Raw genomic sequence first — 11,023 nt, 5'->3', positions numbered from 1 at the left:
CTCACGGCTCTGCAGGCTGAAAGTTCGAGGGCATGGTGCCAGCATCTGCCTGGCTTCTTTGCTGCCTCCTAGCATGGTGGAGAAGGTTGAAGGGGAAGCAGACACATGTAAAGAAGCAAAACCCGAGGAGCTTCCTGGTTTTATAACAACCTGCTCTCCTGGGAACTAATCCATTCCCACAAGAGGAAGAACTCACTTGTTCCTGAGAGAGGGTGCCAAGCCCTCCAGGAGGGGTCCACTCGTGTGACCCAAACACCTCCCACAAAGCCCCACCTCCCAACACTGCCACACTGAGGGCCAAATGTCAACAAACCATATCCAAACCGTAGCACCTTCTGAGAAGCCGAATAAAGTATGCCTCAGAAGGCCAGGTGCGGTGGCTCAAGCCTGTAATCCCAGCACTTTGGGAGGCCGAGACGGGCGGATCACGAGGTCAGGAGATCGAGACCAACCTGGCTAACATGGTGAAACCGCGTCTCTACTAAAAAATACAAAAAACTAGCCGGGCGAGGTGGCGGGCGCCTGTAGTCCCAGCTACTCGGGAGGCTGAGGCAGGAGAATGGCATGAACCCGGGAGGCAGAGCTTGCAGTGAGCTGAGATCCGGCCACTGCACTCCAGCCTGGGTGACAGAGTGAGACTCCGTCTCAAAAAAAAAAAAAAAAAAAAAGTATGCCTCAGAATTGTCCACGCCAGGGACAGAAGAGGACAGCTTGTGTCTACTGGCTCCATGTCCCACGAGTGAAGCGTGGCCCCAAATGGTGTTACCATTCACATGCTTCTAGGCTACATGTGCCTGAGTGCCTCGCAGCTTCCTAAAGATGACAGAGGCTGATGCTGGGTGCTGCCAGGACACTCATACCCATGCAGAGCTGGCTGCCGCCACAATGGCAGGAGTCAAGGTGGCTAAGAGAGGCCGGGCGCTGTGGCTCGAGCCTGTAATCCCAGCACTTTGGGAGGCAGAGGAGGGTGGATCACCTGAGGTCAGGAGTTCGAGACCAGCCTGGCCAACATGGTAAAGCCCCATCTCTTCCAAAAATACAAAAATTAGCCAGGTGTGGTGGCACATACCTGTAATCCCAGCTGCTCAGGGGGCTGAGTAAGGCAGGAGAATCACTTGAACCTGAGGAAGTTGCAGTGAGCTGAGATTACCATACGGCACTCCAGCCTGGGCAACAGAATGAGACCCCGTCTCAAAAAAAAAAAAGCCGGGCGCAGTGGCTCAAGCCTGTAATCCCAGCACTTTGGGAGGCCGAGACGGGTAGATCACGAGGTCAGGAGATCGAGACTATCCTGGCTAACATGGTGAAACCCCGTCTCTACTAAAAAATACAAAAAATTAGGCCGGACGCGGTGGCTCAAGCCTGTAATCCCAGCACTTTGGGAGGCTGAGACGGGCGGATCACGAGGTCAGAAGATCGAGACCATCCTGGCTAACACGGTGAAACCCCGTCTCTACTAAAAAATACAAAAAACTAGCCGGGCGAGGTGGCGGGCGCCTGTAGTCCCAGCTACTCCAGAGGCTGAGGCAGGAGAATGGCGTAAACCCGGGAGGCGGAGCTTGCAGTGAGCTGAGATCCGGCCACTGCACTCCGGCCTGGGCGACAGAGCTAGACTGTGTCTCAAAAAAAAACAAAAAAAAAGAAAATACAAAAAACTAGCCGGGGCAAGGTGGCGGGCGCCTGTAGTCCCAGCTACTCGGGAGGCTGAGACAGGAGACTAGCATGAACCTGGGAGGCGGAGCTTGCAATGAGCTGAGATCCAGCCACTGCACTCCAGCCCGGGCAACAGAGCGAGACTCCGTCTCAAAAAAAAAATAAAATAAAATAAAATAAAAAACGTGGCTGAGAATATGTGAGATGGGACAGATATATGGGGTGCAGGTAGATTTTCAGGGAGTGAACACATTTCCAAACCAATGTTTCAGCTGTTGGGAAGTTTCAGATAGTATGCAATTAAATTTTCCACACCAGATTTCAGGCCCTGAAAAAGCAACTTTAAAAAGGCTCTCTGTGGCCGGGTGTGGTGGCTCATGCCTGTAATCCCAGTGCTTTGGGAGGCTGAGGCGGGTGGATCACGAGGTCAGGAGATCGAGACCATCCTGGCTAACACGGTGAAACCCCATCTCTACTAAAAATACAAAAAAAATTAGCTGGGCGTGGTGGCGGGCGCCTGTAGTCCCAGCTACTTGGGAGGCTGAGGCAGGAGAATGGCGTGAACCCGGGAGGTGGAGCTTGCAGTGAGCTGAGATCGTGCCACTGCACTCCAGCCTGGGCAACAGCGAGACTTTGTCTCAAAAAAAAAAAAAGAAAAAAAAGAAAAAGGCTGTCTGTGTGCAGCCAGCCTCCACTGGACCACGCAGATGGGACCCACTAGGGTTACTGCTTGGCCTGCTCCACTGTGGACCACCAGCATCTCCTCTCTACCATGGTGGCCAACTGGAAGCCCTGTGGACAATGAGCCATGCCACAGAAGCCATCAGACGCATGCCATGGGGAGAAATGGCAGCGTGGGGACTCCGAGCAAGCCTGCACCAGCATCGAGGAAGAGTTTGCACTCCAGTCACTTGATGGTCACGTGGCCTTGGACAAACGATTCACTGTGTGAGGTCCAGGTTCCACATCTCTCAAACCGGGATCTTAACCCCCAGCAACCTCTTCACCCCAAAAGGCCGTGCTGATGTGAAATATCTAACATGTATGGTGAGCACTTAATCAGAGCTGTACTTTACAAACCTGTTTATTGACATTCTAATCATTCGATTGGTATTTCTTAGGCACCACATACATAGGTTTTACTGTTTTTTTGAGACAGAGTTTCGCTCTTGTTGCCCAGGCTGGAGTGCAATGGCATGATCTCGGCTCACCGCAACCTCCGCCTCCCAGGTTCAAGCGATTCTCCTGCCTCAGCCTCCCAAGTAGCTGGGATTACAGGCATGCACCACCACGCCCAGCTAATTTTGTATTTTTAGTAGAGTCGGTGTTTCTCCATGTTGGTCAAGCTGGCCTCGAACTCCCAACCTCAGGTGATCCACCCACCTCAGCCTCCCAAAGTGCTGGGATTACAGGCATGAACCACCACGCCCGGCCTTGTTTTACATTTATGGGAGCCTACAACATGCCCAGTTCCAAGTTCAAGAAGGAATGAGAGCTGCAGTTCTTGTGGTCCAACAGTTTTCCGTTTAATGTCACACTGTAAATGACACCAATTGCACCCCAGGAGGCTCCCACTCTGTAATAGGTGAACCAGCCCGTGGCCCACGGCTGGAAGATCCCATGTCATAGCTCTGCACGATCCAGGGGAGAAGGTGCTGCATGGACAGAAGGAACTGGGGAACCAGTGCCACTAAGAGCAGAGCTTGAGCCCCCTGTTTACTCTCACAACCATCGGCTGTGGGCCAGACATTTGGCTCCTTTGCAGGCAGACCAGGCTCCCCAGTGAGTCATGCCGCTTAAAATGCTGTCTGGGAACGCAGAGAAACAGTCTAAATGCCGAGACGCTGAGGGCAGCCCCGCAGGTGGACTGCCACGCCCGGCTCAGCCCCTTTTTGGTCCCGGGAGTGGACAGTTTCCTTCTCCTCCCCACAGAGGGGAGGCATCTGATGGTGGCTTCAGCAGACAGTCTGGAGAAGGACCACTCAGGGGTTGTCCTGCTGACGTCCTATAGCCAGCAAAACCAGGGCAGGAGAACCCTGGCTCTTTAGGGCAGGTGGGGGAGAGGGCACCTTACCAGGGAAGGAGCCAGGGTAATTCGAGAAGCAGCCCACTCGGCAGGGCCACTCAGCAACCCCCTGGTGAGCAGAAAGGCGGCCACCAACACACCTTCTGGGCGGACTCCTTTGAAGAGACGTAGAACATAAGGGAAAGGAATGGCGTTGTGGCAGCGGGGCCGGGTGGGCGTCCTGCTTCTGACAGATCTAGTGCTGAGGGCAGACGTGGTGCATGTGTCCAGGTTTTAACCACACACAAACCGGTCATGGAAATTTGAAAGATATTTATTTAAAAACAGAACAAAAAAGCTTTGGTATTTCAAAACCTGACAATCATCAATCGCTAGAAAGTTAAACACCTCCCCTGAAGCCCCCAAAGTACAAAACCACAGATGTCCACAGGCTCATAAGAAAGGGCGTGCAAACCCGAGGATGATAGCGCAACCCGCACCCTCCTCCAGGCAGCAGCACAGCCACCCTGGAGACCCCGGCCCAGCCTCGGGACCGTGGGGCCTCCGAAGGCTGAGACGGACATCACTGCCAACACTCACCATCTACAGGGGATGCAAAAGCCATCTAGCAAAATCTCAACACAAATAAATTAAAACTTCATCAAGAAAGAACATGATAAATTCGGAAAAGGACAGAACTTTCCCCAGACAAGAGTCTTTTCAAAAGACGGTCTATTTCCTGGGACAGAAGAAAGGGGGAAAGTGGAAGGAGTGAGTTCCATTTCAAGTATTTGCCATACAGGTTCGTTTTATTGAGTGGAAAGCTTACAAAAGGTCCACTGGCCCCTTCCCTCCCCACGTGACACTCGTTCCTTCCAATGCAAACTCTGGTGTATCCACATTCGCTTCTGCGTCACTGGTTTCCCCCAACAAGGCACAAAGGGCGGGTGCTTCCAAAGGATCCCTTGCTCCTGGCAGCAGGACTTTCAGTGCTGGGTGTCTTGTGCAAATGGTGGCTGAGAGCAGGACTGTTAGTTCACTCAGACACTGGGATCTTCCTGTTCAATTCACAAAACAAGTGTGATTATTGTTCACTGCCAACCCCAGTGGCCAGCTACAGAAATAGCCTACGGAGACACCCCTAGCGGCGCCACACCCTGGCTCTGACCCAGCCTTGCAGAATGACCACGGACCCAGTGGCCTGGGCCCTTCTGGAGCTGAGTGTTCACTGGCTCCGCTCTGGCACAGCCCAGCTTCAGCCTGCGTCTGTTGAGAGATCGCTCAGTACCCCACGAAGGTAGTCTGGCTCATTTCCCCAACTGGGGGGGAACCGAAGGTGCCCTCAAGAGCGAGGGCAGAGAAGCCACCGAGCAGCAGGGAAAAGCAGCCGCCTGCCAAACAGACAGCAAAACCCACACGATGCACATTTGGCGCCTGTCCTAGTGCAGCTAGTTCAGAGGCAGCTCACAAGGAAGGCCTCTGTGTGGTCCTTTTTGATCTGACTTTTGATCTGTTCTTCGAACTTGAGGAACTCAGCCCTGTCTCCCACTCTTCTGCTCTTTCAGGTCAAGTTCTGCTTCCTTTTCCAAGTCCTGGTCTTGGGCCAGAAACTAGAAGCCGCAGGCATCCCTGTGGATGTGAGGGGGCACTTCCCATTTCTCCAGGGTGGGATCTGGGCTCTTTGACTACTTGGGAGCATAGACGTAGAGCCTAATATACCTCTCTACTGTCACTACATTTAAAAAGAGAAGATAATGGAGAAAAGAAGAGAAGAGATGGGAGGAAGAGTAGAGGGGAGGAGACGGGGATGAGGGAGGAGAGAAGAGGAAGGGAAAAAGCTCAGCTCTTTGGGAAACATTTTCTTCTACAACTGCTAACAAAGGCCTCCCCCTAGAATCCCTGCTGGTCTTTCTCCGGAGAAAGCACAGAAGGCCGGGCGGCAGGGCACAGTAAGCAGCCTCACCCCATGACAGCAATGCTGATCCCAGGATGCTGCCCCGATGAGTCTCGCAGCAATGATGGACAAAATCACCGCTTCCAGAGGCAAACATGTCTCAGGAAACTGCAGGGGAATGCTTCTGTCCCGTGTCCTATGCTAAGGAGATGGCCACTCCGGTCCAAGGCCTGGAACAAGGGGCTGACCTCTGCATGGCATGAACAGGCACATGGAGGGAAGCTGGGGATCCCGCCAGCAGTTCAGACAGAGGTTTCAAGTCAATCTAGGGGCTTGTTGCAGTTATTTTTCTTTTATTATTACTATTATCATTTTATTTTTTTGAGACAGAGTCTCACTCTGTCGCCCAGGTTGGAGTGCACTGGCATGATCTCGGGTCACTGCAACCTCTGCCTCCTGGGTTCAAGAAATTCTCCTGCCTCAGCCTCCCGAGTAGCTGGAATTACAGGCGTGCACTACCATGCCTGGCTAATTTTTGTATTTTTAGTACAGACAGGGTTTCAACATGTTGGCCAGGCTTGAACTCCTGACCTCGGGTGATCCGCCTTCCTCAGCCTCCCCAAGTACTGGGATTATAGGCATGAGCCACTGCACCCAGCCTCATTATTATTTTTAGACGGGGTCTCACTCTGTCACCTGGGATGGAGTGCAATGGTGTAATCACAGCTCACTGCAGCCTCAAACTCCAGGGCTCAAGTGATCCTCCCACCTCAGCCTCCTGAGTAGCTGAGACTACAAGTGTGCACCACCACACCTGGCTAATGTTTAAATTTTTTGTAGAGACAAGTCCTTGTTTTCCTGCCCAGGCTGGTCTCAAACTCCCGGGCTCAAAGGATCCTCCCACCTCGGCCTCCCAAAGTGTTGAGATTACAGGCATGAGCCACCAGGCCCTGCCTCCAATTTCTTTTTTTATTTGCTTTTTTGTTTTTTGCTTTTTTGAGACAGGGTCTTGCTTTGTTGCCCAAGCTAGAGTGCAGTGGCACAATCACAGTTCACTGCAGCCTCAAACCCCTGGGCTCAAGTGATCCTCCCATCTCAGCCTCCCAAGTAGCTGGGACTACAGGCACAAGCCACCACACCCGGCTTGCAGTTATTTTTAAATGCTGAGATTTATGATGGGGGAGGAGGGGAGGGCTGCCCTGGGAAGCCAGAAGACCATCAATTCACACCTAGATTTCCATAGCTTTCCCTTCCTTGTCGTCTCCTCTCAAAACACTTGCACTCTCTCTCTGGTGTCAAGGGCTGAGGGCATCAGGACACCCATTCCTGCCCAGGCCTCACCCCCCCTCGCCAGGCCAGCCCCTTCCGAGACACAGGGCTGAGAGCGAGGCCGAGGTCTCGGGTTTCAACCAGACAGCGGCTTCCTACCTTACTCCTGAAGAGGGGCTTGGCTCCAGGCCCACAGTACTCGTTGTAGATGAGCTTGAAGAGGAAGAGGTGGAAGAGGGTGATGAGGGAGGCCACGCTGAACCAGAAGAGGAAGGGCAGCCCGGGATCCTGCTGGGCCATGTGCTCATCATGGGCCAGAATGGCCTTGAGGTGCAGCGTGTGCCGCAGGTCCTGCAGGTGTGTGAGGTCGGTGGAGATATAGAGCAGCGGCGTGATGGGCTGCGTCACCATGACCGAGAAGGTGTGGCCCGTGGGCGCCGAGGTCAGCTCCACTGGCTCGTCCAGGCAGCCCGCCTCGCAGGCATAGATCTTGACAGGCTGGCCGCGGGACTCCACGGACACATGTAGGTAGGGCTTGCCCTCGGCGTCCGCCAGTACGGCCAGGTTGATATGGTCATTCTTGTAGCGGATGCCATGCAATGCATAGCTGTTGTGCAGCACGTCAGGGTCAGCCTGGAACTGGAGATGGTTCTCCGTGAACTGCAGCCCCCCAAAGCTGAGCACCATGCCCTGCAGGATGCCTGGGGCGCCGACCTTCACCAGCCCCTTGCAGCCACGCTTCTGGAGGGTCAGCCTCCACAGGTCGGACAGCTGCAGGATCTGCTGGACAGAGGACAGCCGTCCCGGCCACAGGTTCTCGGCGTGCATGGTGGCGTGGCCGCTGAAGCAGTGATCTTCATAGTTGAGCGTCGACTCCATCTGGTCTCGCTCCCTGTGGCTCAGGGCAGGGCTGAGCAGCGGGGCTGGCGAGCAGGAGAGCATGTAGTAGAGTGTCAGGTTCACGGTCAGGCCAGACGGCGTGTGGGTATCAGTGATCTTCTTCATTTCCACTCCTGCAACACCATGAAAGCTGCACGTTAAGGGGGAAGGACAGCTGGGAGGCAGAGCATATGAAATAAAGACCAAGGGCAGCAGAGGAGTGAGGTGTGCCTTAGTGATAAAGACAGCGGTGCCCGTCTCCCTAAAGTATGGGAGAAAGTCACCTGTGTTGTTTACATGACCAACTTGAGCCTGTGGGCCTGAAATCTAGAAGCCTGTTAAAAAGCAGTGGGGCCTGGTGCCAGAGCCCAGAGGAACACAGATTTAGCCAGGACTTGGTGCCAACCCTATGGTCAGATCTCCTGCGCCAGATCGGTCACCAGTGCTGAGGCCAGTCTCGGGCCACTTCTCCTCTCTATCCTTTCTCTCTCCAGTCCTGTAGCTTTATGTATGTATTTAGTTATTTACTGAGACAGAGTCTTACTGTGTCGCCCAGGCTTGAGTGCAGTGGCACGATCTCAGCTTACTACAGCCTCCGCCTGCCAGGTTCAAGTGATTCTCCTGTCTCAGCCTCTGAGTAGCTGGGACTACAGGTGCAGGCCACCATCCATGCATAAAACAGCCCTGGCAGAAGCATTCAATAGATACTTGCTGAATAAACACGTGTTGGGCCCCTTTGCTACTGATGGATTCAACAGCTCTAAGATTTAAAAACATATACACACACAACATTGTTTTGTAAAGATGACTATCCTCTTGCCTGGCGCAGTGGCCCACACCTGTAATCCCAGCACTTTGGGAGGCCAAGGTGGACGGATCGCGCGAGGTCAGGCTAAGTTCTGTATTTTTAGTAGAGACAAGGTTTCGCCACATTGGCCAGGTTGGTTTTGAACTCCTGACCTCAGGTGATCCACCTGCCTCAGCCTCCCAAAGTGCTGGGATTACAGGCGTGAGCCACCGCGCCCTGCCAGCACGTTCTAGTCTAAAAAACTGTCTTATTTTAATTTTCACTTTTCTAATGTCTGCCTTCCTCTCAACCAGAATTTAAGCAAGCACCATGAGAACAGGAACTCTGGTTCCCATCTGCACCCCCCATGCATAGAACAGCCCTGGCAGAAGCATTCAATAGATACTTGCTGAATGAACTCAACTCTCTGAGCAACAAACACAAGGGTTCAGACAATGGGAGCCCTGGAAACCAAAACCCCTCTCTCATCCAGAACAGGATTTTCTTTTCTTCAACAGTCACAGAGAGGAGAGTTTTCATTGGGCGGGAGCATCTCAACCTGCTGAAAGAGGCATTCTCCAACCTCCCTGTGACCCAGTTGCAGTCACAAATGCCAGGACGCACTTCAGCCTAGCAGGGGTTATGTCAAGAAGCCCACATCTGTCACCAGGCCGACTGCAGAGCTGAGCAAAGAATCGGGATCCACCTGCTGGTTTCATCTCTGCAAACTGACTCTAAAACACTTCACTCTGCTCAAATCAGGCCCCACCTACCAGAACAAAGACCTGACCTTTACACTCAAATTTCCACTACAGTCTCATAAAAACCTTCTGAGGTAGACAGGCCCAGAGAGATCGGGCGACGAATCCCAAGGTCGCACAGACACTAGGCGGTTGAGCAGAGATTCAACCTTTGGTGAAACGCCAAGCCCAAGTTTTAACCACCCCACCATCACCTTCAGTGTCACCTCTGCAGATTTTGGAGGGACATATCTAGGGTGGACCAAGTGCTGACCAGGACTCACCTGGGCTGAAGAGCTGAGCCCAGAGGAGCTGGTGGTCTTGAAGAAGCTCCGCGGCTGGCATCTCCAAGAGCTCCAGCATTTCCTTCCGGGCCAAGTCCTGCAGCGCCTTGAGCTCCTTGGCTGCTTTGCTTTTGAGCACCTGGGAGTTAATGGGGCCAGAGACGTGCACCACCCACAGCACCGTCTCATCCAGCTGCGTCTTGGGAGCCACTTGGAGGCGGTCCACTAGCTTCTTGGCGGCCACCACCACCAGGTGCACCAACCCAGTGGGCGTAGGCGGGGACCGGCCTGAGTAGAGGAGGAATTGATGGTCTCCGACCTTCTCTAGGGTACTGGTGAAGGCCTTGAGGGCTGGGCCGGCAGTGGGCCCCACAGTCTGCAGCGCGGCCACGCGCTCCGTGGGGTTGTTGAGCTGGATGCGCTGCAGATAGACGTGGGGTCGGCCCCGGTGCGCCAGAAAGTCCTCTTGCAGCAGCACGCAGTCGCGGCCGGACCCCGCGGCAAGGCCAGAGATGGAGGCGGGCCCGGGGCCGGCGGCCACGGGGCCAGGACCTGGGGACCCGAGCTGCAGGCAACGCACGCGGCGCAGCAGCCCCTCCCGCAGCAGCAGCACCGCCTCTCCAGCTTCAGCCAGCGCGCTCAGCGGGCGCAGCTGCACGAAGGGCACGAAGTCCGGCGCCACGGCGGGCTCTCGCTCCCCGGGGGTCACCCACAACCGGTTGGCGGCCACGTCCAGAGCCAGGAAGCCGTTGGCCACCAGGGCCGGCACTCCAGGGCCCAGCGGTACCGCCTCGCCGCGCTCCCGCAGGCCGCGCCAGGCGCGGGTGGCCGCCTCCAGGCAGGCAGACGGCTCGGCGGCGCCCGGTTCACCGCGGGACCAGGGAAGCAGGTGCAGGCCGCCCGCCGCCCGCCGCGCGCCGGACCCCCCAAACCACAAAAGCAGCAGCAGGAGGCCGAGCAGGCAGAGGAGGCGGCGGGCCCAGCTGCTCGACAGCAGTCCCGGCAGCCCCTTGAGCCGCTGCTGCAGCCACATCGGGCCGCCAGGCGCGGGAGCGGCCGCCGGGCCCGCCGCCCAGCCCACCGGCCCGGCCGCCCGCGCCTCACTGCCCGGCCCGGACCGCGGCGCCCACCCCGGCCCCCCGCTGCAACCGCCGCAGCAGCCGCCACCGCTGCTTCCTTCTTCTTCTCGGTGGCCTCCAGCAGTCAAACGCCGTCGGCCGTCAAGCGTCGCCGTGTCTTTTACGACAGATGGAAAACGGGAGGGCGGAGGGAGGAGAGAGAGGCGGGCCGGAGAGAAGGGGGCGGAGCCACGGCGGGGGCGGGACAGAAGCTGCCGGGGGCCGGGCCACCGGTTCCCAGGACCGATGAGTGAAGTTCAGTAGAGTTAAGTGCAGGGGTGTGGGGAGGACTGGAAGCATCCAATTCACTCGTGAAAAAAACATCGACCCTGCCAAACCGAACACGTGTTGGGCCCCTTTGCTACTGATGGATTCAACAGCCCCAAGATTTAAA

The 11,023-nt window shown here is 55.5% G+C and overlaps 1 protein-coding gene across 3 annotated transcripts; it reads right to left on the bottom strand.

Annotated features, from left to right (window-relative positions):
* Positions 1–3,976: 3,976 nt before the first annotated feature.
* On the bottom strand, positions 3,977–10,724 carry KIAA2013 (KIAA2013 ortholog). Of its 3 annotated transcripts, XR_002726335.3 has the most exons (4): positions 9,512–10,723; positions 6,981–7,834; positions 5,622–5,802; positions 3,977–4,716 (listed from the first exon to the last, which is right to left on the bottom strand). XR_002726335.3 is itself a non-coding variant. In XM_023191977.3 (3 exons), exons 1-3 carry the CDS (start codon positions 10,542–10,544, stop codon positions 4,699–4,701), a joined length of 1,905 nt encoding a protein of 634 aa, XP_023047745.1. In that variant the 5' UTR covers positions 10,545–10,721; the 3' UTR covers positions 3,978–4,698. The 3 variants fall into 3 exon arrangements, 2 of the variants coding, with proteins under 2 accessions (XP_023047745.1, XP_023047743.1); XM_023191977.3 differs by lacking the exon at positions 5,622–5,802 and having other exon boundaries at positions 3,978–4,716; positions 9,512–10,721; XM_023191975.3 differs by lacking the exons at positions 3,977–4,716; positions 5,622–5,802 and having other exon boundaries at positions 6,520–7,834; positions 9,512–10,724.
* Between the last annotated feature and the right edge of the window lie 299 nt (positions 10,725–11,023).

The sequence above is a fragment of the Piliocolobus tephrosceles genome, chromosome 1 (assembly GCF_002776525.5).
Source record: "Piliocolobus tephrosceles isolate RC106 chromosome 1, ASM277652v3, whole genome shotgun sequence".
Taxonomy (NCBI): Eukaryota; Metazoa; Chordata; class Mammalia; order Primates; family Cercopithecidae; genus Piliocolobus; species Piliocolobus tephrosceles.
Note: the sequence above shows the minus strand (reverse complement) of the source record. Positions and strands in the feature narration are given on the sequence as shown.